General features: G+C 49.4%; 7 protein-coding genes across 7 annotated transcripts; 4 read left to right on the forward strand and 3 right to left on the reverse strand.

The window, feature by feature from the left end:
- Positions 1-222: 222 nt before the first annotated feature.
- ANOM_008412 (uncharacterized protein) lies at positions 223-1,635 on the forward strand (the record flags this gene model as incomplete). The annotated part of the gene is made up of 1 exon (XM_015553668.1): positions 223-1,635. One exon carries the CDS (start codon positions 223-225, stop codon positions 1,633-1,635), a length of 1,413 nt encoding a protein of 470 aa, XP_015405428.1.
- A 907-nt stretch (positions 1,636-2,542) lies between these two features.
- On the reverse strand, positions 2,543-4,075 carry ANOM_008413 (uncharacterized protein; the record flags this gene model as incomplete). The annotated part of the gene is made up of 1 exon (XM_015553669.1): positions 2,543-4,075. The coding sequence occupies one exon, from the start codon at positions 4,073-4,075 to the stop codon at positions 2,543-2,545; it is 1,533 nt and encodes a 510-aa protein (XP_015405430.1).
- A 1,957-nt stretch (positions 4,076-6,032) lies between these two features.
- On the reverse strand, positions 6,033-7,785 carry ANOM_008414 (AMP-binding enzyme domain protein; the record flags this gene model as incomplete). Its single annotated transcript, XM_015553670.1, has 2 exons — positions 6,033-7,490; positions 7,546-7,785. 2 exons carry the CDS (start codon positions 7,783-7,785, stop codon positions 6,033-6,035), a joined length of 1,698 nt encoding a protein of 565 aa, XP_015405423.1.
- A 2,539-nt stretch (positions 7,786-10,324) lies between these two features.
- Positions 10,325-12,408, reverse strand: ANOM_008415 (Zn(II)2Cys6 transcription factor domain-containing protein; the record flags this gene model as incomplete). Its single annotated transcript, XM_015553671.1, has 4 exons — positions 10,325-10,765; positions 10,830-11,649; positions 11,715-12,138; positions 12,231-12,408. The coding sequence occupies 4 exons, from the start codon at positions 12,406-12,408 to the stop codon at positions 10,325-10,327; spliced, it is 1,863 nt and encodes a 620-aa protein (XP_015405413.1).
- Positions 12,409-16,814: 4,406 nt separating this feature from the next.
- ANOM_008416 (class II DAHP synthetase family protein) lies at positions 16,815-18,122 on the forward strand (the record flags this gene model as incomplete). Its single annotated transcript, XM_015553672.1, has 1 exon — positions 16,815-18,122. One exon carries the CDS (start codon positions 16,815-16,817, stop codon positions 18,120-18,122), a length of 1,308 nt encoding a protein of 435 aa, XP_015405424.1.
- A 700-nt stretch (positions 18,123-18,822) lies between these two features.
- Positions 18,823-20,610, forward strand: ANOM_008417 (allantoate permease family MFS transporter; the record flags this gene model as incomplete). The annotated part of the gene is made up of 5 exons (XM_015553673.1): positions 18,823-19,008; positions 19,071-19,107; positions 19,192-19,287; positions 19,343-20,317; positions 20,378-20,610. 5 exons carry the CDS (start codon positions 18,823-18,825, stop codon positions 20,608-20,610), a joined length of 1,527 nt encoding a protein of 508 aa, XP_015405425.1.
- Positions 20,611-21,714: 1,104 nt separating this feature from the next.
- Positions 21,715-22,783, forward strand: ANOM_008418 (isopenicillin N synthase family dioxygenase; the record flags this gene model as incomplete). The annotated part of the gene is made up of 2 exons (XM_015553674.1): positions 21,715-22,399; positions 22,458-22,783. The coding sequence occupies 2 exons, from the start codon at positions 21,715-21,717 to the stop codon at positions 22,781-22,783; spliced, it is 1,011 nt and encodes a 336-aa protein (XP_015405429.1).
- Between the last annotated feature and the right edge of the window lie 825 nt (positions 22,784-23,608).

The following is a 23,608-nucleotide window of genomic DNA, read 5'->3' on the forward strand; positions in this document are numbered from 1 at the left end:
GATCATATTCAATTCTGCTCCGGCGGCCCTGGAATGGAATCACCTCGGAATACTTCATTTGTATGTCAGTTTCGCCATGCCCGGAGACCAGCAAATTCGCTCCGCGCTCATATTAGAATGGCCTGCTCGCACCAGAGCGGCCCTCTGCCGCTCTCACGTCTCCAGGTTGAGATCTTTTCTGCTGCTCAGACGGTGCTGCCTCCCTAATTGGTGACCGTCAGGATGGCGAATATTTCTCTCTCTGAGGGCTCGATGTACGGTTGCGGGCGACCAGGAGCGTGTCAAGCAGAACCAGCTATAACACCTCCCGACCGCCGACATGGCTCACCCACAAGCTGGTCAATCCCCGCGGGAGTATACACGGCTCGTGAGCTAGTCCGACGCTTCGCGCCCTTGCTAGATGCTGTCGTGCATCATCTAGGCCCTGATCCACCACATGCAAAGCCCGCCCGCATGGTCCTGCTAGACAACGTCGCCGCCAATCTATCCACGGACATGCGGGAGTCCTCACTGCCCTTGTACGATCTCTCAGACATCAGCCGCCGCGAGATTAGAGACCAAGCCCGCCGAATAGGCCAGGTACTGGTCCAGTGGGCACGCGAATACACCAACGAACCATACGACCCGGACCTATACCTGCGCGGTCCCGGCGATGGCCATCTCCTCCTCCAGTCCAGTCTGGCGTTGATGTATACCCGTTGCACCCGGCCCCATCATATGCAACTGCTCAGTGAATACATGCGCCAGATGGTAGTGCTGCGCGATGCGCTACTCCCCTTCCAGAACTTTTACGCCGTCCCGATCCCAGTCGACGGCCGGGCACGCGGCATTCGCCACCTCGAAGCACCACGGGAAAGGTTCCTCACCACCGTGTTCTCCGGACACATCACGCAGGCCTCTGTCGTGACCTTGGCCCGGGCAGTGCTCGCCCCAGACCTCCCCGTCACAATGACGGGCGGGTACGGGTTCCAGTATACGCATGGTCTGATCCTCCCTGCCATACTGGCAGGTGGGGTGGTCCCATACCATCTGTTGCGATATGTGCCATCTAAGATGGACTCCTCAGCGATGGAGGTTCTCTTCGACTATCATTTCCCTGATTATTATGAAGCACCGCGCGAAGACATGCCTACAGGCCCGCCGACGATCTTAACTCGCTACCCCATCGACCTCCCGAGTCAAAAGGAGGAGCTCCAAACAGCCGGCATAAGGCTTCAAGCAGGGTCCTCGACGTCGGCGGTCCGTGGTCTCGAGCTGCGTTTGGAGTTCAAGAACGGCGACACAGCAAGGGTAGACGTCGGGCAGATCGCCCGCGGACTGCGACACTCGTACGAGGCACTCGAAGAAACACGCGACAGTACGACCAACCATACGGTTTTCCTGCACTCGGCATCCGAGATACTCATCCAGCCCGGATGGGGACTGAGCACAGCCGAGCAGGTCGGATTCCATGTCATACCGGTCGACGATCCGACGATTGCCCTGGCTCTGTTGGGGAAGTTGTACCCTCGGAACGTGATCCTGCTGCCGAACGACGAGCAACTAGGACAAACAGATGATGTCGGAGAGGTCTCCGAAGCGAAATTTGTCATCTGGGGAGGGTTCAAGAGGGGCGGACTTAAGGGTGTGTTTTAGGTTGCACGAAGTTTAGTGCTTTGTATAAATTCCCTTACTCCTTCTTTTGTCCTCTTCTGGTCCTCTCTCTTCTCTCTTTTCTTTTCATTTGTCCTTTACCCTTACTTGGTGGCGTATTTTACTTCCCTTCCATGTCTATATTCCGCACCGACATTGATACCAAATCACTCATAGTCCATACCTGCATTATAGAATAAAACAAACACATATTAACACACCATCCACCCGCGCGTAATCCTCCTTACTACACACCTCTTCGAATCAAAGCAAACCCGAACCCGACCCGAAATCACCAATCTTAGACCCACTTTCGTCCCATACTAGTCTATGGGCCATGAACCAAAGGGTAGAAGCTGTAAAGTACCACCGACCCACCTATACCTAACTGATCTCTCCCCATGAGGCCCCATAAATTCCCACCTGTCGTGATATTGTATTTCGGGTAGACTAAAAGTGGCCCCAAACCAGAGTGGGCTTTGGCGGTGGAGACCTTTCTGGGATTGTTTCATATACCTCAGAGACTCAGCGTCCTCCGTGTGAAGGAATGGATCTCGGTGGGCGAAAACCTGAGGAGATGAGAATGGAGGGGGCTAAGAGGTATGGTAGAAGAGGAGATAAGGCAATACAATGGCATATCATCTTTGGGTCTAAGTTTTGGAATATATAGTGAACAATGAATGCAGTAAACCCTACATAAAAGCAACTCAATATAGAAACCATAACATCCCTAATACATAGCCTATAGCGGTTTGACTCTTTTGGTGTTCACTAAGAGTAGGGTCGTTTTGATGTAGGGATACTAACAGAGAAGAATCAACCAGCTAGCAGGAATCGAGAAGCCGAAGGCAAAAGTCTGTAGTTCGGCATATTTATGTTACCCCATAGACCGAGTCTGTGTTTCTTAGTGCTATTCTTTCCCTTCTTCATCTATCGGTATGTTCTTTTGTTGATATTGTATGAGAAGCCGCAGGTTTTGAGGTGTACAATGCTCAGCGACTGCCTTAATGAAATTGTCGGATATTGGTGGGCTGTTTTTTCCATACTCTAAGAGAGCTTGCAAGGCTTTTGGGGTTTCATTCTTAGCTGCTGCCTCCACCACCGCCTCAGTGATGGGTAGACTCTCTCCCCGGTGTTTGATGAGTTCACGCGTAATTATACCTCCAAACGGTGAATTGTTTGCTGCTGCTGCCTTGAGCACATTTTCAGTAATTGGTAGGCTCTTTGCTCGGTATTGGAGGAGTAAATATACAATATCGTATGCATGCCGTGAAGTATTTGTTGCTGCTGCCTTCAACATCTCTTCAGTAATTGGCAGGCTCTTTCCTAGGTTTTGGATAAGCAAATCCAAACGTCTATATTCAGCATTTCCTGCTGCTTTGAACACCTCTTCAGTAATTGGTAGACTCTTTCCTCGGTGTTGGATAAGCAATTTCAAACATCTATAATCCCTGGCTCCTACTGCTGCCTTGACCACCTCCTCAGTAATTGGTAGACTCTTTCCTTGGAGTTGGATAAGCAATTCCAAACATCTATATTCAGCATTTCCTGCTGCTGCCTTGACTACCTCCTCTGTAATTGGTAGACTCTCTCCTTGGTGCTGGATAAGCAACTGTAAACATTTATATCCCCCAATTTTTACCGCTTTCTTGACCACTTTCTCGGTAATTGGTAGATTCTTTCCTCGGTATTGGATAAGCAATTCCAAACCTCCTTTGGATCGTGCTGCTGCCTTGACCACCTCCTCTGTAATTGGTAAACTCTCTCCTCGGTGCTGTAAAAGCAACTGTAAACATTTATATCCCCCAATTCTTGTCGCTTCCTTAACCACTTCCTCGGTAATTGGTAGACTCTCTCCTCGGTGCTGGATAAGCAATTCTAAACCTCTTTCAAATGGTGCTGCTGCCTTGACCACCTCCTCGGTAATTGGTAGACTCTCTCCTTGTTGTCGGATAAGGAATTGTAAACATCTATATCCCCCAGTTCCTGCCGCTGCCTTGACCACATCTTCAGTAATCGGTAAACTCTCTCCACCGTATTGAAAAAGCAATTCCAAACTTGTTTCCCCGCCGGATCCTGCTGCTGCCTTGACCACATCTTCACAGAATGGAAAGTTTTCTGCGCATTGAACAAGCATGTGTTCAAATATTGGTCTTGACAAGGTTACTTCCAAATTTCTCTGTAAGATTATGTGGGCAACCTTTTTCACAGCGGAAGCCATGTTGTGTAGCCTTGCCTTCGCCTGGTAAGGACATTCCTGAAACTCTGGTGCTGCATTCATGAGTTCTATTGGACTTTGCAACCCAATATAATCATCTGTACCATCCCGAGGTATTTTCCACGTAAGAAGAATATCGTGAAGAAAGCCATCTATAGAATGCCATTCCTGAATCTGCAGGTTGAAACTCGCCTTGTCTGTGTTCTGTGGTGTTATCGCCGTCATGACTATTTCGAAATGGTCTTTGTGCAGTCTGATAATACACGGGCTCGGAGTCCCTGGTCGAAGGAAGAGAACATCGCCCTCCTGGATCAGCTTTCCAGAATCTCTGAGTGTCCAATATCTTATCCCATGGAGGTGATAGTTCACCGAGCTAGCAGCACGATCGAACTCGATGTTGAAATTTGCTCGGCCATCTCCAGGAGCTCTCCCCCCAACATGATTAATATAACCCAATATCCATCCTTTGCATTTGACTACTGCTGTATCCCTATCAGGCCATGTTTGCACAGAGCAATCCCCTCCCAGAATGTAAGTAGTTACCTGTTTGAGGAGATCACCCCAATTGAGGGAATAGTTGGGTTTCAAAGCATGTACTTTCGGGTCATCAGCACACAAGCCCAGCAATGCATACACTTTATCATGCTGCACGGTGGCATTGTGGTTTCGGTACATACCAATCAGCTCACCTATAGAGAGGCTCCACGCCAAGCAGGCCGATACTTTGGCCGAAATATTGCGTCTCTCATTATATGGATGACTGGGTGGATATGACTCAGTATACTCGAAGAAAACTCTAATCTCCTGAAACCTTCACAGAATGTATAGCCATTCATCTCAGTATGGCCACACATGATAGAGATGCATCGTGCAACACCAACTTCCTGAAGCACCTGGTCTTAGTTGTTAATAATGTGTGTAGAGAATTTAGAAGTCTTTCATACCCATATGCGGCGAAACCAGTTTCGCTGTAGCAGCTTTGAACATGCGTGGTCTACTATCGTCGTACTTTGGGCAGTAGAGTCATCGGTCATGACTTCGCCAGAGGAGGATTGATGCCTTATACTGTCTCCTGCTAGAAAACGGATCTTTTCAAACGCTTCGTCGCTATTGTCCCTAGCCTCTCCAAGCCAGACAATGACACAATTAGCCTGTGCATAGATTGTCCGCATAAATGGGATCTGCCTTTGCTTTTCATCGTTATCACTCTGGTTAATACAAAGGGCATCAACCCAAAGCATTCGCTCAAACTGGTGATTTCTCAGGTGTAGGAGCGCTGCATAGAGATTTCTCGTAACAGGGAATATACAGTCATTCAAGATGATTGACCAAGGTTCCCTGTGATTGCTCTCCTCGCCCTCATACCATACATAAGAAAGCGCCTCGTAAAGGTGCTTTCTACCGTCGGTATCTGACAACTCATATTCGATGAGTTCGCCTCTAATTTGAGCGTTACTGTCTTTATGAGGAAAGAGGCGAAGCATGCGGGTCATATCAGACCCTGGAGGAAGCTTTGAATACGTAAACGCGGCCATGGTCGTAGAGGATGTCAAGTTGAAGAATACTGATCACGATCTCTCTTGGGCTGCACTTCTTTCTTTTCAACCGAGAGTAGGTGATACAAAGTCTTGTTTTCGAGTCTATACTAGGTGGTGGGGGAGAATCCATAGACAAGTCCTCGCAAGGCTGATTGATGTCTGTGGTGCTGGCAAGAGTGGGGTAAGATTGCTGACCTCCACTGATGTGGCCTGCTTCGATAGGCTGAGTGTACTCACTCTCCTGAGGCGTCTATGGAAAGAGCATTGGAGACCTCAGCTCAGGCGGGTCTTTCCTATTCTAGAGTGGCAATATACTAGCTAAAGGTTTGCCATGTTTTGCTTACCGTACCGATTCTCGATAGTACATGACCTAAGCTGACCTGATTCGGTCTCAGCTAACATACTAGATATATGAGAAGAGATTGGTCAAGGCTTATTTGGAGAAATAGTCTGGAAAGGCAAATTGGTAAATGGAATGATCTATTCGTGATTCATGTCTTTCTTGTACAGGTATCATAAGCGACATGTCTAGGTAAAAACGAAACATGAGAAGGGAAAAAGAAATCTAGTATATGCCATCCAACGCCATCGCAGAACGAGATGAAAAGAAAAGAAAAGAAAAAAACAATTTTCAGCAACACCGATCAAACCATCCGCATCGCCGAGATGGCAGACATAGTAGGCCGCAAACACGAAGGAACAGTTGGCATCTTCGGCATCTTGGGCGGAGCCATCGACTTTAGAGCTCTGCGGTTGATCTTGAAGCCGGTTGTAGGGTAGCTAGCAAGACAGTGGACGCCACCCGTCAAGCGACGGAGACCGGTGAGTTTAGCCCGGGCATATCGTTCGACGTCGCGAGTGACCTGGGCAGTCCTGTTGCGGTACTCTGGCTTGGGGATGACAAAGGCCGTGGGCTCGTCGACTTGGGTCTCGGTGTTGCGGACTCCAACGACCACCACGCTAGACACAGCGGGGTGTTCAAAGAGGATGGCTTCGATCTCGGCGGCAGACACGTGAGATCCGTAGCCCTCACCCACTTTCAAGAGCTCCTTGATGCGATCCACGATATAGACATTGCAGTTCTGGTCCAGGTATCCGTAGTCACCGGTATGAAACCAGCCTTCGGAGTCGAAATCACGGTTCGCCACTTCGTTGTCCTTGTACCCCTTGAACCGGGCGATGGCGTTGCGCACCAGGATCTCGCCCTCTTCGCCGTAGCTGCATTCACGCCCCGTCTCGACGTTGATCACTTTCGCTTGGATGCCGTTGACCAGTGTGCCGCTGGAACCAGGCTGCTTGGAGCACTCGTCTACTTGCATGGCCAGGAGCATGGTCTCGGAGGTGGCCCACTCGAGGGTAAGGTGCACGCCGCCGAATTGGCGCGAGACGGTGCGACGCAGGTTTTCGTGCATGGGTGCACCGGCAGTCAAGAGCCATTTGACGCTCGAGACGTCGATGTGACGCAGATCGGCACGGGCAAGACGGGCAGCAATGGGGGGTGTGATAAAGAGGAAAGTGATGCGGTGACGGGCGACAACGTCGACCGTGGTTTCGTCAAGAGTGTGCTTCATGAGCACGACGGGGATACCAAGGAGAATGTTCAGGCCCATGTGAAGCTTTGCGTTGATGAAGAAACCCAGCGAGAGAGGAGAGACCCACACATCCCGATCTGGGTCTGTATCGGTGGGAATGGTCCCCACCGTGGCCTCCATAGTGGCGATGTAGTGGGCGTGGCTGGTGAGGACGGACTTCATCGTGCCTGTGGAACCGCTGGTTCGGTTGATGAAGGCATTGTGCTGGTCGACTTCTTCTGGGGTCTTCAATTCAAAGATGTGGGCATCGGGATTCCCCAAGGGGAGGAGAGAGTCAACGCAAGGCCAGTTCTGGTCGTTGGCATCCAGGGTCATCACTGAGATACAACCAGCCAGCATGGATGCAACTTCTGTAAGGCGGAGCAGATCTGAATCTGTGATGACCAATTTGGCTTTGGATTGTTCGAGTCGAGCGGCGACGTCGGTTTCCGACATCTCCTTCTGTACGGGAATTGGAGCAACCACAGCGCCAGCTGCGAGAATGCCGTAGTAGGCAATGGGGTATTGGATCTGAATATCACTATAAGTATATGATCATCGCACCAGTACCTCAGTGTAAACATACCTTGTCCTTGGCGAGGATAGCGACGACATCATTCGGCTCGATATCATAGTACTCGCGAATAGCATCGGCGAACTGCCTGCTCTTCTGCTCCAGCTCTCCGAACGTCAAGGTCTCATCGGAGCCATCGACGCGATACAGCACGCGGTCGGTGGAATAATCCCTCCGACCTTGATGGAATATATAGTTAAAGGCGTCGCACGAAGGGACTGGGGGAAGAGGCAGCTTGGAGTCGAAAATCATCTTGAAGGATATAAAGAGACACAAATAAGACTTGCTTCAACAAACGCTCAGTTCATACAACAGTATAATCCAAATCGCTTTCTAGTATTGATTGCCAAAGCTAAAGCTGCTGCTGATGACTCTAAACCCTTGAATCTCGCAAAGTTATATACCCTCGATAATCCCATTGAACACCTCGCTATGTACCATCCAACTCCAGCCGTGACCATAGACCACCGTCCCCGTCCTCCCATCTCACCATGCAACTAAGCCTCTCAATGGCAGGTACACTGCATTCCAAGGCCTGTAGCCGCCTAACACACGCGGGAAGTGCAGACCGATCCAGGAAAGTCCGAGCATAAGCTGAGCTGATTGGCCCTCATCCGCGATGAGGATCCACGAGGTGCAGTATTTTGGGCCTAGATCTCCAGATCTTGTCGGAGATTACTGTCGTGCGAAGTGTAGAAACGTGTTTACCCCGGTCATGTCGGGTTTAGGTGTCCTTGCACCGCCTCAATGATCGATCTCCAGGGCGTATCTGGGACACATGGCTGCCTCGTGGCTCGCTGCTCCGATCGTAATTTGTTCCTTAAACGCGCTTCCACGTGTCCGTCGTGCTTTGCGCGACTGTTGCCGCGTCTAATCGTTATCGCCGTTGCATTTAGATATACCGGGGCTATATCAACTTGTTCTGCTAATCACAGTCGTAGGGCTAAGTGGCAACAGGGACGATAACGCTACTGAAGCTCTAGTTACGTACATACAAGCGCTTACTTTCGGCCGACCGTGAAGATGAATTCCATCTATTGCCATATTTAGGATATCTTCATCGCATCCTTATAAACCTACGCACAGATACCCAAACCCAGGCCGAGATACGATATAATTAAACGAGCCAGAAAGTCGAATTGACTTTGGCAGACCACGCATTAGACACATCCTACATAAGTCCGAACGATGTGTAGCTTGGTAGCGAAGATCGTCGCCGAGCACGCAAGAACAACTCATCAACCGTAGCAGGGATAGCCGGTGGAGAAGCGAACAGTGCACAGACAGGATTCACGCATATGTCTCGTATAGGTGTAGTCCAGAATAGCTGAAACATGTACTAGTAGGTAGCTCACGTCAATACGATGTAGCATTCTACCATGTGGTCGTCTTATGCGAGAACGAGGGGGCTAGTTTGGGGCTAGTTCGGCCTCGTGGAGACAGGGTTTCGGCGTTGGGGGCGTCCATGCAGGACATTCGTCTCCGTTGCGCCGGGTTGCAGAAACCGGGCCTTGCTAACGTCGGAGTTTATGTCCTGCGTACATCAACGGTTCGTGGGTCTGCGAGGGGGCCAAAAAACAAGACTCTTGCCAATCGTTATTTCCCACGTGTGGATTAGTTTGGGATTGGCATGCTAGTCTTATCCCTGTCAAACATGTGGCAGTCCAGCCATGGGACTTTTGCCTTGGGATACAGTTGCCTGTCATATTATTCCATTCGAACATTGTTGGAAGGTTCTATAGGTGTATAATGAACTTAGTATACACCGTGGGGGGTCCGGCCTGATCTAGTAGCAGTTGACCAATTGCAACATAGAAAGTCGAAAACATACCACATATCCGATATATATTTCCATGTACAAACTAGCATCCTACAGATTACAATGCGTTTAAACAACTCCTTGAAAAGACTCTGGTAGGCAACAAGCAGTTCACCGATATCACATGTATTGTTTATCTCCAGAGCTGCCATATCAGCATAAACATCATATCCCACTTCTGGATCTCTCCGTCAGAATCCACCATATGTGTATGCGCCAAATCTCAGTCTCCTTACAATCCCGTCAGCATCTTTGTCATCTAGTATGTAATAATTACTTCATGCATAAGCGTCAACAACGGGATGTGTGGCTAAGGCAAGACAAGAGTGACGGTCAGAGCCCTAGGATGCAGATCCCAGGATGCCAGCCGCAGATTTCAACCGTCGCTACCACTAGTACAAAGTACTAGTGGTAGTTAGCACACAAAGAAGTCGTGTGTCGGAAATGTCCATAACATTCTTTTCACAAAAGGCAAATGTAAATGAAATGAGTATGTAGGCTTTTTGACAAATGTATTTAGCCAAGATTGCCAGGTCCAATGTTTTAAGTATAGGAAGGGTAGGCCTTGGAAAATCACAAGAGATGCGACCAAGATTCCACCCGTCTTTACTTCGACCATTCCCCTCAGAAACTTAGGCTCGTTCCTCCGACCAACAATGTCCGTGGCCAATAGACGTTGTACAGAAGATAAGCTATACCACTTCACTCCGGTGCATGTGGTGAGCATACGAGTCCGGGGAGACTCATCGCGGCAGTTTTACGGACAGGCAAACAGCTAGTCAAGGAGAGGAAAGGTCATAGTATGTTTTGTTGGAGTCTAGCTAATGGGATAACAGACGTATATACTCTGAATATGGAAATTGCCTATCAACAACCCGCCCAAACCATCGATCTGTGTATAGATGAATTCGTGTATATCCATGATGCAAAATTCGAGAGAATAGGAGAAAGCTAATAGATTGTGGCCGTAAATCATAAATTACCAAGCAAGTCGCCCTTCGGGGCAACCTTGGCACATGCGAAAATCAGTCGAGTAATGGGCAACAACGTAGAAGTGTCCAAGGCCCCTGCCTTGTCTTGCTCTAACAACTCGCGCAATGTTCGAGGCGCGGGAGGGCTGTTGGCCGGCCGCTGCAACGCGTGCTCACGAGCCATCGCCCACTCCTCTTCGTCGCAACAGCGCCACATATGCTCCGGAGCCGGAAGAGGCAGCTGGAGGACGATGTCATCGCCGAGAGGCTCAAAGTATTGTTCGTTGAGTAAACGCGCTCTTGCCCCGAGGATGTTTATCATGTTAACGAAGAAGAAATTCCGACGAAGAGATTCGGCATATTTCCACCGGTTCCAGTCACTCTCATCGCTGTGATGGGTTAAGAGCTTTTCTTGATGCATCTTGTATAGTCGACGAGCCATCTGAGACTGGTTAGCATAGTCACCCGAGGTAGAGATGTAGGTAACATAAAGATAGAGTGCTTACCTTGAGCAGAAAGGAACTGTGCAACTCAGCCGCTCGCTCATTTTCCTCGCGGCGTTTATCGTTGATCTCCTTAGGGATTTGGGGGCGGACAATGGCAGCGGGCAGGAAGTTATCTCCAAAGAAGCCCAGGATCTGGTACAGGCAGACGGCATGGACGGCAGCAAGGCATGTTTCAGGGGTGTCGACATGTTTGTGGAAGTTGCGAACGAGCTTGTCGCGTTCTTCGTTAATCATGCGATCTACAAATCCATAGCTTGACTCGACAGAACTGGCATGTGCCGATACACAGGCCAAGGCGATTCCCATGGGCTCGGCCATACCACCCATCGAGCAACGGTACAGACGATGGTGCACAAAGGGCGACCAGAACTCCCGCTCTAGAATCATACCGGGATATTCGCGGAACACGGAGAACAGGTCTCGGTAGGCTTCATCGTAATCTCGCATAGCAAATGGACCGACTTTTGGGATAAAGTGGTAGCCAAGTGTCAATCTCGGGGAATGGTCACCGCGAAGCAGTCCCTGTGTAGCATCGTTCTCCTCGCCGCGACTGGAACCATCCCGATAATGGCTGTCTGAAGAAGAGGATGATAGCGATGGAACATTATAAGGAGAGTTGGGGTTGTAGGAATTTGTTGCCAATGCACCTTGTTGGGGAGCCTCTAACGATCCCACTGGCTTGGAGATTTCATGAAGGGGCAAGAAGTATGATGATCCTGGGTTGGTTGACTCGTCCATGGCGCCAGCGAAGGTATTTCCGACAGACATGGGATCAGTCAGCGGCGTGAAGTCGTCGCCCCAAGATAGGGAACCACTGGGACTAAACAAAGATCCGTCCACGCCCGCACCATGGAGTCCATATTCGTGGTCCCGAAAGGATTCCACCCTGTTGCAGACATCGGGTCGAAGTGGTTGGGTGTAGGATTGCATGGATGGCCGGGCGCGGGCAGCGGATGAGTGCCATTTGTGCCCGAATGGGGAACGTCGTCCAACGCCATGGCTGAGGAAGTGTCCGTAACCATATTGCGGCCCATGGCGTTGGAAGAATGTGTCGATTGACCCGATCTAGATGAAGCGACCGAGGCGGATGATGTAGGAGGAGTATCTTGAGGATCAGCGATCCGAGGCGGCAAGGATGTCGGGGGATAGTGGCATGCAGTGCCCATCTGCACGCAACGAGCGCACGCGGGTCGAGTCATAGAGCAACGTAGCTTCTTTTGCGCGCATGTTTCGCAGGATTTGCGTTTCGACAGACGTTCTTGGCCGGCGGTCTTGATACACCGTCGCCGGTGTCGGTCGCGGAGGTCGCCTGTGTGCCGTTAGTTATGGTCCTTCGAAATACAGACAACGCAAAGTTTCTGCATCTTGGTACATATTTTATGCTCTAGAAGGGCTACGTACGTCGACTGTAAGTCTTGTTGCAAATACCGCACCGAAAATCGCCAGACTGCGGTGCCGCGCCATTGTCCGTCGTTTGAGACATAGTTGGGCCTTCTGGACTCGAGATGGCTGACATTGTGTCCCCCACCGAATGCACTGCAACCTCAATATTCATTGATTCCTCTTCCAAAGCCACCATCCAGGGTCCCTGTGTAGCCAGCAACAGTACATGTGCGCGAAAGCGCAACTAGTCTGGACAGCGGAGGGATGGCAATATGAGAATGGATGCCAAGCAGTTCCAGAATGGTATGAACTGTTAAAATAGGCAGATAAACAGGTCGAATCCTCGGTACAAGGATAAACAGGGCAGGGAAACAAAGAGCAATGGAAGTCTATCAGAAAAAAACACGAGGGAGCGCGGGGATAAGTATGGGCAGAGAAGATAGCTCGGAATCTTTCCATGGTGAGCAGTTGAATCTAGTCATGGCCCTAATGGCCTGTTTGACTCCAAGTGTGGTTTGGGATTCCAATCCTTCTTTCGGGCTGACCATAAGCTAAATTATGATTAATATTATTCTGCACGCAGGAAGACGATCTATCAGGCTAATTTCCTCGTTTTCGTCTTACGAAATTTAATCCGTCATTTATTATGGTTTTTTTTCCCCCCGACTTAGACTTTCAGGTGCCCCTCTTGACTTTCGGAGGCGTTTGATGATATGCGCGGCTGATGCTCGCTAACGGACAATCTACTCGCTTGGCTTGAATCCTGTCGCAGGATGGGAGATCTCGATTAACGAAGACTTTAAATATACCCCTTGTCGAGAAGGACAAGCAACTTGTAGCGCTGAAAGTCGTGGAACGTCGGTTCTCTTCCATTCTTTTGCCATTTTGTTGTCAATTGGCACCCTAATGCACTGTCCATCAATTTGGCAGCAAGGGTAAGCGAGGTTACAAACCCACTGCAACATCCCTGCACGTGCTGAACCAGAGTCGTATCAGTCTAGACAAAAGTAGGAGAAGACCAGGACTAACTAAGACCAACCAGGGGCTGGAAGAATGAGACGACCGCTATTCGCTGGTTAATCTTCTCGCTCGCCTGTCGAATTGCACGGCCATTAGCGCCGGAGCTAAAAAACGATAATTTAGCAGCTCGGCAGGCGTTATCTTTTCTCCCCCCCCCCCCCCCCCGGACGTTGACAAGGAGGCAGCTCCTGGTTGAAGGTTCCAGTGTACCCCCGGTTAGGTTGATCCTGGTGGGGATGTTATCTTCCTGTCACTGCTGTCTACTCCGTCGTATTCTCTTCGTATGTACTGGACTTTTCTGTCGGTCTGGTGTCTTCTGCCCTTGACCCATCGTAATTAAACTGTTACCTCGGGTTGGGGCCGGGAATCCGAACCAACCCAAACGGGACGCCCCGTGGTATACGGCACTCGTCGTGGTACGGTTTCGACGTCCCAGGCATAGTTTGTCCCGCCGATACATTTTAGGAACGGGATCAGTGCGGGAGCACATCGGGGAATGATCATTCGTGGATGTACACGGCCAGAGCGACATGCGGAATGATCCGTCCGTTGATCCAGCCGCAGCAGATGAAACCCTAAGACCTAAAGTAGCAGATACTGGAGTAAATCCAGTGGGACACTCCTGCGAGTGGATCCAGCAACCAAAATGCGATCCACTCCTCGGAGAATACCATTTAGGCCGCCAAATACAAGTCGAGACAGGCAGTTCTACGCAGTACTTATGTGTCAGCCGGCCAAAAAACCTCAGGCAACCATAGCCAAGCGATACAAAGCGTGTCAGAGCCTCGTCACTCGCCCTAGTGTACAGGGATGATGGGCTGTAGCCTGACCCTCGAGTGCGACAGCAATCAAGGATCAGTTAGCCATGGTTGCAGGAAATGGACGTGTGAAATCAAAACCGTCAACGTTAGCGTCGAGGCCGCATTAGCCGGATCCAACCACTGTGTCTATGGTCGAGTTAAATTTTAGAATGTCTCTCGAGAGCCCTTTTCTCGTATTGATTTTATTCTTGGTCGTGCCATTTCAAAACTGTCAATACCAACCAGTCTTAGAGTCCTGAAACTAGCGATTTTGGACAGCGTGGCGGGAACACGCGAGGAAGACCCCTCAGAGCGTAATGAAAATGAGGATATTGACTGAGCTAATCGCTGCATAACTCCCAAGCCATAATAGCTCTGTCTAGAGAGGCCCATTTTTCTGCAGATGAGAAACTCGGAGCGATCTGGCGGGCTAAATTGGTGCCAAGCACTGGATAAGCGGCGTTGCCGTCCAACTCCATCTATCGTTATCCCACCCTACATGTCTGGCCCGACATGGCCAATGAAGATCGACATGACTTTCCAGAAATAGGCATTGCTGTCTATACCGAGCGCCGTCAGTTGGTGTCATGCCGAAAAACCAGATTAAACAACCGATCCCTGGTACGTCCACTTGCGTTCGATGCGCCACAGCACGAGCCAATCCGGCAAAGAAGATACACGGAGAACGAGGCTCAAGAGCCAGTAGTGGATAAGGACCTGGCGGACCAACCCGCACAAGGTGGGACTGACGAAATGAACTCGACGTCTAGAATGTCTTGACGTCTTACTGCAATTTCTGGCAGATCGTCGATAAGGAAATACTCACATTCAGTGCACGTGTTTGCCCCTCCCTCGCGTTATCAAGACCGGCTCAGAACAACTCACCAGCCGGCTTCGGTTAGTATACGCGAGAGTCTTGGTAGGACTCACGATGTCCCCGAATAGAACGGACAACGGATGCACATATTTATGCATAGTTATACCTGGAGTGGGACTACGGTGAAGCAAGATCCCCAATCAAAGAAGGAATGTTAGCCAAGATAGTTGGGAATTCGGAAGTGCTGAGCACATAGTGTTACTTCCATTTTGACACATCAACAGACGGATAATGTCTTTGCGGTCGACGTTGTGGGTTTCTTCGTGAGCGCATCAGAACCGCTAGAATGGTCCTCGGAGTTGGTTTCGAGACCAAATTAGCCCGGTCTCTACTTGGTCGTATTTAGAAAGATCGGCACTGCTCAAGGAAACAGGGCCAATTGAAAGAATGTACTTTCTATCGGGGGAGAATATGTGTCATGTCAGCTCAAACAAGATCTAGGTTGTGTGGGGATGAAACCCACAGGTCCGGCACATTGTCAAGCACCGATGGGGCTCGAGGGTCGTCGAATTTGCTACATGCCTCGGAGATATATTCTCGAGATACGTGCAAGTAGTGCAGCACCAAGATCCATGGAATCCGATCGTGGATATACGACGTAAATCATCTACACTGTTGATCAGGTGCATATCAAGCAATGCGGTTGGCTTGGGATGGCGTCGAAATGCGCCACATGGCATCAAGCACAAATCAAGCCTCAGGTGATTATCTTGCTGGCAATCAAAAAAATCCTCAAGACCATAAAAGGACCCTCGGCTGAAAGGTTAGCGAAGTTAGCGCAATGACATCGCATCAACGGGGCTATTTGGTGTCTTGGCTGCGCGATAGATTGGCCGTTGGGAAGGATTTACTGCGAGGCCCTTGAAGTACTGTCTCTTACAGTACGAAGGCTTCTTTGCGGAACTGAGTCTTTGAAAGAGCTTAGTATATTCTATAAGAGGCGTCACTCACGTAGCAGTTAGTATTGAGCACACATTGCAATCTCCCGGAAAATTATGCGGCACATATTATCCACGCTCACAATACGTAGATCTCTGATTGAGTTGCTTAGTTGCCCCGTAAGGTGTAGTGAACGCTATGCAAACCTAATTATCCACGCGACTTTCAGGGGTCGGGCTTAGAGTGCAATATTGCATCTTGATGCATCTTGCATAGCCCGGTGGAGCCTAATCCTGTCCTGAGCCATGGTATTGCATCAACTCGGCCCCGGAGCAAAGCGGGAGACGTGCATATTTTAGTGGGACAGCAACGCCCGGTGCAGGAACTATAAAACAAGCAAACGAATTGGGTCGGGTCCCCGTAGTGAAGGATTCGAAGGATGCACGCTATATGACGCGTTTTCCATTATGACAAGTTGTCGGATGTGTAGGCGAAAATAGATGGTGGAAGGATTGTATCGCGCTAACCAAAGATGGCATACAAGATGTAGTGCTCTGGACTTCAAGTAACGAGTTCAGCTGTTGCTCATCTCGGGGATATTGGACAGGAAATTGCCCCGATTAGGCCCGGCAATGGCGTGTTTGAGTTTCGAGAACTGGACATGGATGCAAAAAATCTGGATATACGGTGAAGATACTTGTTCTATCATGGAAGGTTCCCGAGAATGACTAGTATAGTCTCTACGCCTCTAGGGTATTTTAATTTTATCTGGACTTTCGGTGCTGTCTGCACTCACCCACCGCACAATAAGCACTACCAAGCTTTCCGGTGGTTGATGACACGCCACTGAACGCCGTTGGGATAATAGGCGTCCGAAAGACGGCTGGTATACATATAGAGCTACAAATATTATCAATAGACAACAGCCACATCCACGTTCATATGTTTTCTCCAGTAAGTCTCAAAGAGCAATCGTGGTCCTCGACCTCTACAATCCAAAACAACATCTTTATCCATCTTGCTACTATGATACATTCTCCACATGACACATGGACACCCCAGTCCTGGTCTACAAAGCCCGTGATCGCCCAGGCTGTAGAGTATGATGACCCGAAAGCTTTGGAATCGGTCCTGAGCACCCTATCCACTCTGCCGGCGCTTGTCAGCCCGATGAAAATCGAGATTGCCCGTAACAGTTTTGCAGCCGCAGCACGAGGCGAGGCGTTTATCATCCAAGGAGGCGACTGTGCAGAGAGCTTCGACGACGTACGCCTGCATGTTATCCAACAGAAGATCAAACTTCTGCAGGAGCAGTCTCATCTTCTTGTACAAGGTCTTAGTCTGCCCGTTATAACAGTGGGACGAATTGCTGGCCAGTACGCAAAGCCCCGGTCGTCTCCATGGGAGACCTTGGAAGACGGTACAAGAACGCACGCTTTCCGGGGGCACAATATTAACGGCTCCAATATCGGGGAGAGACGCCCTGACCCATATCGTCTGCTGCTGGGAGACTCTTATTCGAGGACGACCTTGCAAATGATCAAAGATATCCAATCTACACCCTCTAGCATGGGTCGAAATTTCGTCCCTGCGCAGAACTCCTTCCCCTTGACTCCAGAAGAGACAGATGTTGCAGCATTACCGACACCCACTGGGACTATCTTTACATCCCATGAAGCGCTTCACCTTCCTTATGAGAGTGCTATGACCCGCGACCGTTACAACACCTCGGCCAGTTTTATTTGGATCGGTGAACGCACGCGGCAGTTGGACGGGGCTCATGTCGAGTACATCCGTGGCCTGCGGAATCCCATTGGGGTAAAGATCGGGCCAAGTACTGAGGGTTCAACACTGGTCGCGCTTCTCAATACCATCTGCCCTGAGCCACACCTGTCAGAGAATGTTGGCCGAGTAACGATCATCACGCGCCTCGGAGCAGAGAAGGTCGCCACTCTTCTTCCCCCTCTCATCAAAGCCGTCCAGGAGGCCGGGCACACGCCTGTCTGGATGTGTGACCCTTGTCATGGGAATACACAGACTACGAAGGCTGGTCTTAAGACACGGCATGTAGGACGCATGCTACTAGAAGCTACCCAGACATACCAAACACATCGAGAGAGCAACTCTATTCTCGGCGGGTTACACCTCGAACAAACGGGAGAATTCGTAACCGAGTGCCAAGACGATGATAATATGGACCAAAGGAGCGCTCTGGGCAGTAACTACCGCAGTTTATGCGACCCGCGCCTGTCCAATGTCCAAGCCTTGAGTCTAGTTCGACAGTTTGTGGATTTCGTGCGCTACCGGGAAGGGAAAGAAAAGCTTGGATATTAACTGGGGCCACGGCTACTACCCAACAAATACTACTTCACGATCAAACGGTATTGATTTCGGCTTGCTGGCGCTTCTCGTCGGTTATTCTTATGCAATAATAGACTTTCTTCACAACCTTTTACGTCTTACCTACTTTTTTCAAAGGTTTCCATTACTCGAGATAAACTTCACCGTTGCAATTATCTGCGGAACTAAAGAATCCTACACAAAAAGTGTGATGATCACTACAGTAAAATGCCTCTTGGCCCAGGGTTTAGCGATGATGCCGAATTTTTCATCAATTAGATTGCCAGTGGCTCAAGCCCCCAGCGGCCCACCAAGATACCCTTCAGGACCCATTTTCCTTTTCCGCGAAACCGACTCCACAACGGCGCATGGACTAAAATATGACGACAGGGGGGCAGACCAATGGCCAGGGACAAAATAGAACAGTGTTTCTGGGCACAAATAAGCAAGCCTAGTCCCAATCTAGGCCCGTATCCGTGCCATTAGATTGGCTTTTCGCGAGGAAAATCTCATCCGCCACTATCACCGAGGCTTCTACATGACCCAAGAATGTCCGAAGAAGACCCCGCCATGTCAGAGAATAGATCAGTTAAATCTCCATGCGCTCCGTCTACATGATAGAGTTCCGATTTTGCTCTGATTGATGTGTATTGCACATGCTCGTGGAATTGAGCTTAGTGGATTGTTTGTCTGTATGAAGCCTGCCGAGACCGATGTCGTCAACAACATGGTGGAACAAGTAGTTGTTTGCCCCAAGCTTTCCACGAATGAAGATGAGGCAATGCGTGCGTTCGATGACGGGCGGGACCTTGACGTTCGAGATATAGATGATGCTACCAATGCCCGGTTGCTGAAAACTATTGATAAGAACTTGTTGCCAGTGTGTTAATCCCCTGAACTTGGCTTTGTGAGTGTTGCTCAGGTTTAATTGTTGTATTGTAGTTACTATGTTTGATCTACGGTCTCAACTTCGTGGACAGTAAGACTGGCTTTTTTTTATTTCTCTTCCTCCCCCTAGGTTTCTCGGTAGACGTATCAGTATGCTGATGCGCACTGTGGATAGAAACCACGCTGTCCTATGCTAGCGTGATGGGTCTGCAGACAGACCTCAGCCTCAAAGGCAACGAATACCAATGGCTGGGGAGTATATTCTACTTTGGTAGGTCTGAGTTGTACTGTCGGTGACCTTCATGGCTTTTTACTCATGCTATCAGGTTACATATTCGTGGAGTATCCTAGTAGTTATCTCATGCAGCGATTCCCACTGGCAAAATATTCCTCAATCAATATAATCCTGTGGGGAGTGACACTCACCTGCTTCGCTGCCGTAAACAACTTTGCCGGTGCTGCCACGGTTCGGTTTTTTCTTGGGGTCTTCGAAGCAGTGGTCACGCCAGGATTCACCACCTTAACTTCGCGATGGTACACGAAGCATGAGCAAGGCGGGCGCGTCGGCTTCTGGTTCAGCTGCAACGGGGTTGCAAATGTTGTCGGGGGCCTCATCGCATACGGGATATCCCGAGGCGTAGAGCAGCACGGGGCCTCCATCCAGCCATGGCGGATTCTCTTCTTAAGCTTCGGTCTATTCACAATAGTCGTCGGCGTGGCATTTCTATATTATATTCCAGACAATCAGTGGAACTGTCGATTCCTGAGCCCGGCAGACCGTGTGTTAGCTGTGCAACGAATCCGTGGCAACCAACAGGGAATTGGAAACAGACATTTCAAGATGTACCAGTTCAAAGAGGCGCTGACGGACCCCATCACCTGGGCGTTTGCGTTCTTCGGCATTGCCGTGAACATCCCCTTTGGAGGTATTACAACGTTCTTTTCGCAGATCATCCGCAATTCCGGGTATACGTCACAGCAGAGTTTGCTCTACGCGACGCCGGGAGGGGCTTTCCAGACCATTGTTGTGATTTTGAACGGGATTGTCAGCGACCGCTTACAGCAACGCATCTATGTCAGTTTTGTTGGTATGGTCATTGGTCTTCTGGGCGCCATTCTCCTGGCCGTGTTGCCGTTGAGTAACAGTCCGGGGCGATTAGCCGCTTACTATCTCACGCAAGCCAGCCCGACTGCATTTATCGCGTTGTTATCTTTTATCTCGACAAATGTAGCGGGTGCAACCAAGAAGACTACCGTAGGGGCCATCTATATGGTTGCCTATTGCGTTGGAAACATCATAGGTAAGAATCCCACAAAAGCAGAGCCTCTTGTGTGTACCGCCATATTGACGCACCACATAGGGCCTCAGACCTTCCAGCAAAGTGACGCACCGCGGTACATCCCGGCCGAGATTGGCATCTGCTGCTGCTGGGGAGCCTGTCTGCTTGATCTGCTGTTGATTAGATATCTATATTGTAAACGGAACGCCGAAAAAGCAAGGATTCGGGCTGCACCTGGATATGAAAAATCAGAAAAGTCAGAATTCAAAGACTTGACTGATCGTGAAAATCCAGAGTTGGTATATGTGGTCTAGTTGCTGCAGTCTATGCGGAGATACATAGTTTATAGAATGAAACGAAACGTACATGAATATGTTACTTGGCGTGCATTGGTTAGGGAATAGCTGTACTTCGGGAGAGAAATTGCCACCGAACAAAATTACGTTATCTAATGCTTGTTTCAGCATTCCCTCGGCCTATAGAGCCAAGTATCGCCATTAAAGCTTGAGCGAACTTGTGCCGAGTCTCTTCGGCGAAAGTAGGATGTATGTGGATCTGTGCGCTCGGAGGTGTGTTGCCTTGCGGTCAAAGTGCACAGCGATGGACGATCATAGCAGAGGCATACTATGAACATTCTCATTTACTTTTAGTTTTTTCTTTATATGTGACACTATTCAATGTTGTAGTGAAGCCTGTGTGTAATTTTACAAGTTTTTGAATATTTTCCATAGTTTGCATCACGAGCCCTCATGGTATACGTTGTCTCGCGGTCATAGTATCAATCAACACTATTCTCCGAGCGATGAAGTAGTAATAACTCAGCTAGCATGATAACCATATTTCTAGAAGATTGGAGGTCAAGTATCTGCCAAACTTTTCCGTAAACGCCCAGACTGCAAGTCATCCGTTAAACGACGAGCCCCTGCATCTGAATTGTCCACCAATCTCCAAGTCGGACTAAGGTGGACATGGCAGGATAGCCATGTGTCCATGTGCCCCGAGCGTCCCAATCCACAGTTCCGGATCTGAGCTAATTGAAGTTTATTCCGCGTGGCTACTACCTTACCGTTGGGGCTCCAATATCATAAGATTTCGGCGCGGAGTGGATAGTCTGTGCCCTGTCTATCAACTTCTGGATATGCATCATGATCGGAGGGCATGGGCAACACTTCGGATGTCCGTACAAGTCTTCGCGGAGCGAGGTGTTGATGATGGACATCAGGAGGAAAGTGGACTTCACATACAACCTCATGGATTATTATAAACACACTCAATATCTCGAGCTATGTAATTATCATCAACAGCAACAGCCTCACCGCCACAATAAGAATAACCACGAGAGCAAGACAAGCAGCCAAATTCACTTTACCCTCTATCATATCAATCACCGCTCAGGTTAACACTATCCATTACTCACAATGTCTACTCCGATCTTTCCCGTCATTGATTACTCTCGCATCATCTCCTCTAACCCTATGACCGCAACCCAAGAGAAAGACAAGCTCTTCCAATCCTTCAAAGATGTCGGCTTCATCTACCTCAAGGGCTTCAACTTTCCTCCAGAGTTCATCGACACCCTCTTCTCTCATCTCCACAAATTCTTCTCCCTCTCCGAGGAACAGAAGCTGGCCATCGAGGGCGGCGAAAAGCAAGCCTTCCGCGGCTGGTTCGCTCCCGCTCGTACAGCTAAGAACCCCGAGAAAGCCGACCAGAAGGAAGCATTCGGTTTGGGCAATGACAAGGACGAAACGAGGCCAAATCTCTGGCCGACCAACTGGCCTGAGTTCCGCCGCGACTTCACAACCTTCTACGAAGAGTGTTACAAGATGCATCTTGAGCTGCTGCGCGCATTGACGGAGAAAGTGGGCCTGGACCGCGAGTCTCTCATCCCTTCCGTCAAGGCCAAGGACTGCTACAGTGCCTTGCTACACTACTACGAGACTTCATTGGAGAGCTTCGATACTCGCGTACGCTCTGCGCCGCATACGGACTTCGGTACCCTGACTTTGCTGTTCAATGATAGCAATGGCGGCTTGCAAGTGAAGGACAAGGACGGACAATGGATTGATGCGCCTCCTATGCGCGGTCATGCCATCGTTAATGGTAAGCTGCTACCCTTTTCTTATTTACTCCATAATCGAGATGCTAATAGGACAAATAGTTGGAGACCTCCTCTCTCGGTGGTTCAATGGTCAATTAAAATCCACTCAGCACCGAGTCGTGCAGCCCCCAGCTGAAACTCGGGAAACGGAAAATGGTACAACCACTGTCATCCCATCCAGATATGCCATTGCCTGGTTCGGTCACCCCAACCGCGACGCAGTCGTCGAGCCTCTCAAGGAATGTGTTACCCCGGAGTGGACACAGAAGTTCAAGGCAGTGGTCGCAGGGAAGCATGTCAAGGAGCGCATGGCTCGACTTTTGGAGCACGGCTATCTGCCTGAGAAGTGGACCGATGACATGCACCGCAAGCCTATTGCCGTTTAACTTTTTTTGCTTGCATTGGTTGGCGCTTGCTTGCATATGGATATAGCCTTCGGAGTTTGGGTCTCGCTTTTTATAATGATGTTACGATACCCTTTAAAAATTAACGTTTATATTCTTCATGAAACATGGTTCCTACATATATCATTATACTCTAAAACAATCGTAAACTAGGCACATGACTACTTTACTGAGCGAATCCCTGTGGAGAAGGCATAAAAGACCTCATCTGCATTAAATCGTATGGCCAAGATACTCGGGCTATGCCTCGTAGTCTTGTTCGTCTCGATTTAGTTTCCGCCCAGACAAATAGAGTTATACATGCATCAAGATCTACATCACATCTTAAACTCTTTTCTATAGTTGAACTCTTCGAACTATGAGTACTGGCCGGTTTACCCAAACAACTATCAAATCCGATGTCAACCACCTAAGACCATCCACCATGTGCCATTCTGCCAATCTTCATTGTCCTTAATCGAAACCCCTCTCTACTACAATTGTTATAGGTCACTAGAGAGGTCTAGCCCTAACCATATGGTAACTGAACATTCGGTCAGTGCCACTCACTTTGTTGCGAGCTCCCCAGTCGTCTTTCAGTTGTATCACTCGATCGGCTACATTTTTGATTCTTGCGAGATCATGCCAAGCTAAATGCCATCTGTCAGTATCTGAAGGCCCTTGGGTTTGCATTTGTTGCATCTCGAAGCTCTGTCTCACACATACACCAGGCTTCCAATACTCCTGTTCCTTTTCAGGTACTAACAGCTATATGAAGGAAACGTGTTGGATTCACACGGTTAGTCTATTGACCACTTTAATACTGTG

Source organism: Aspergillus nomiae (genome assembly GCF_001204775.2).
Source record: "Aspergillus nomiae NRRL 13137 chromosome Unknown contig00204, whole genome shotgun sequence".
NCBI classification, from domain to species: domain Eukaryota; kingdom Fungi; phylum Ascomycota; class Eurotiomycetes; order Eurotiales; family Aspergillaceae; genus Aspergillus; species Aspergillus nomiae.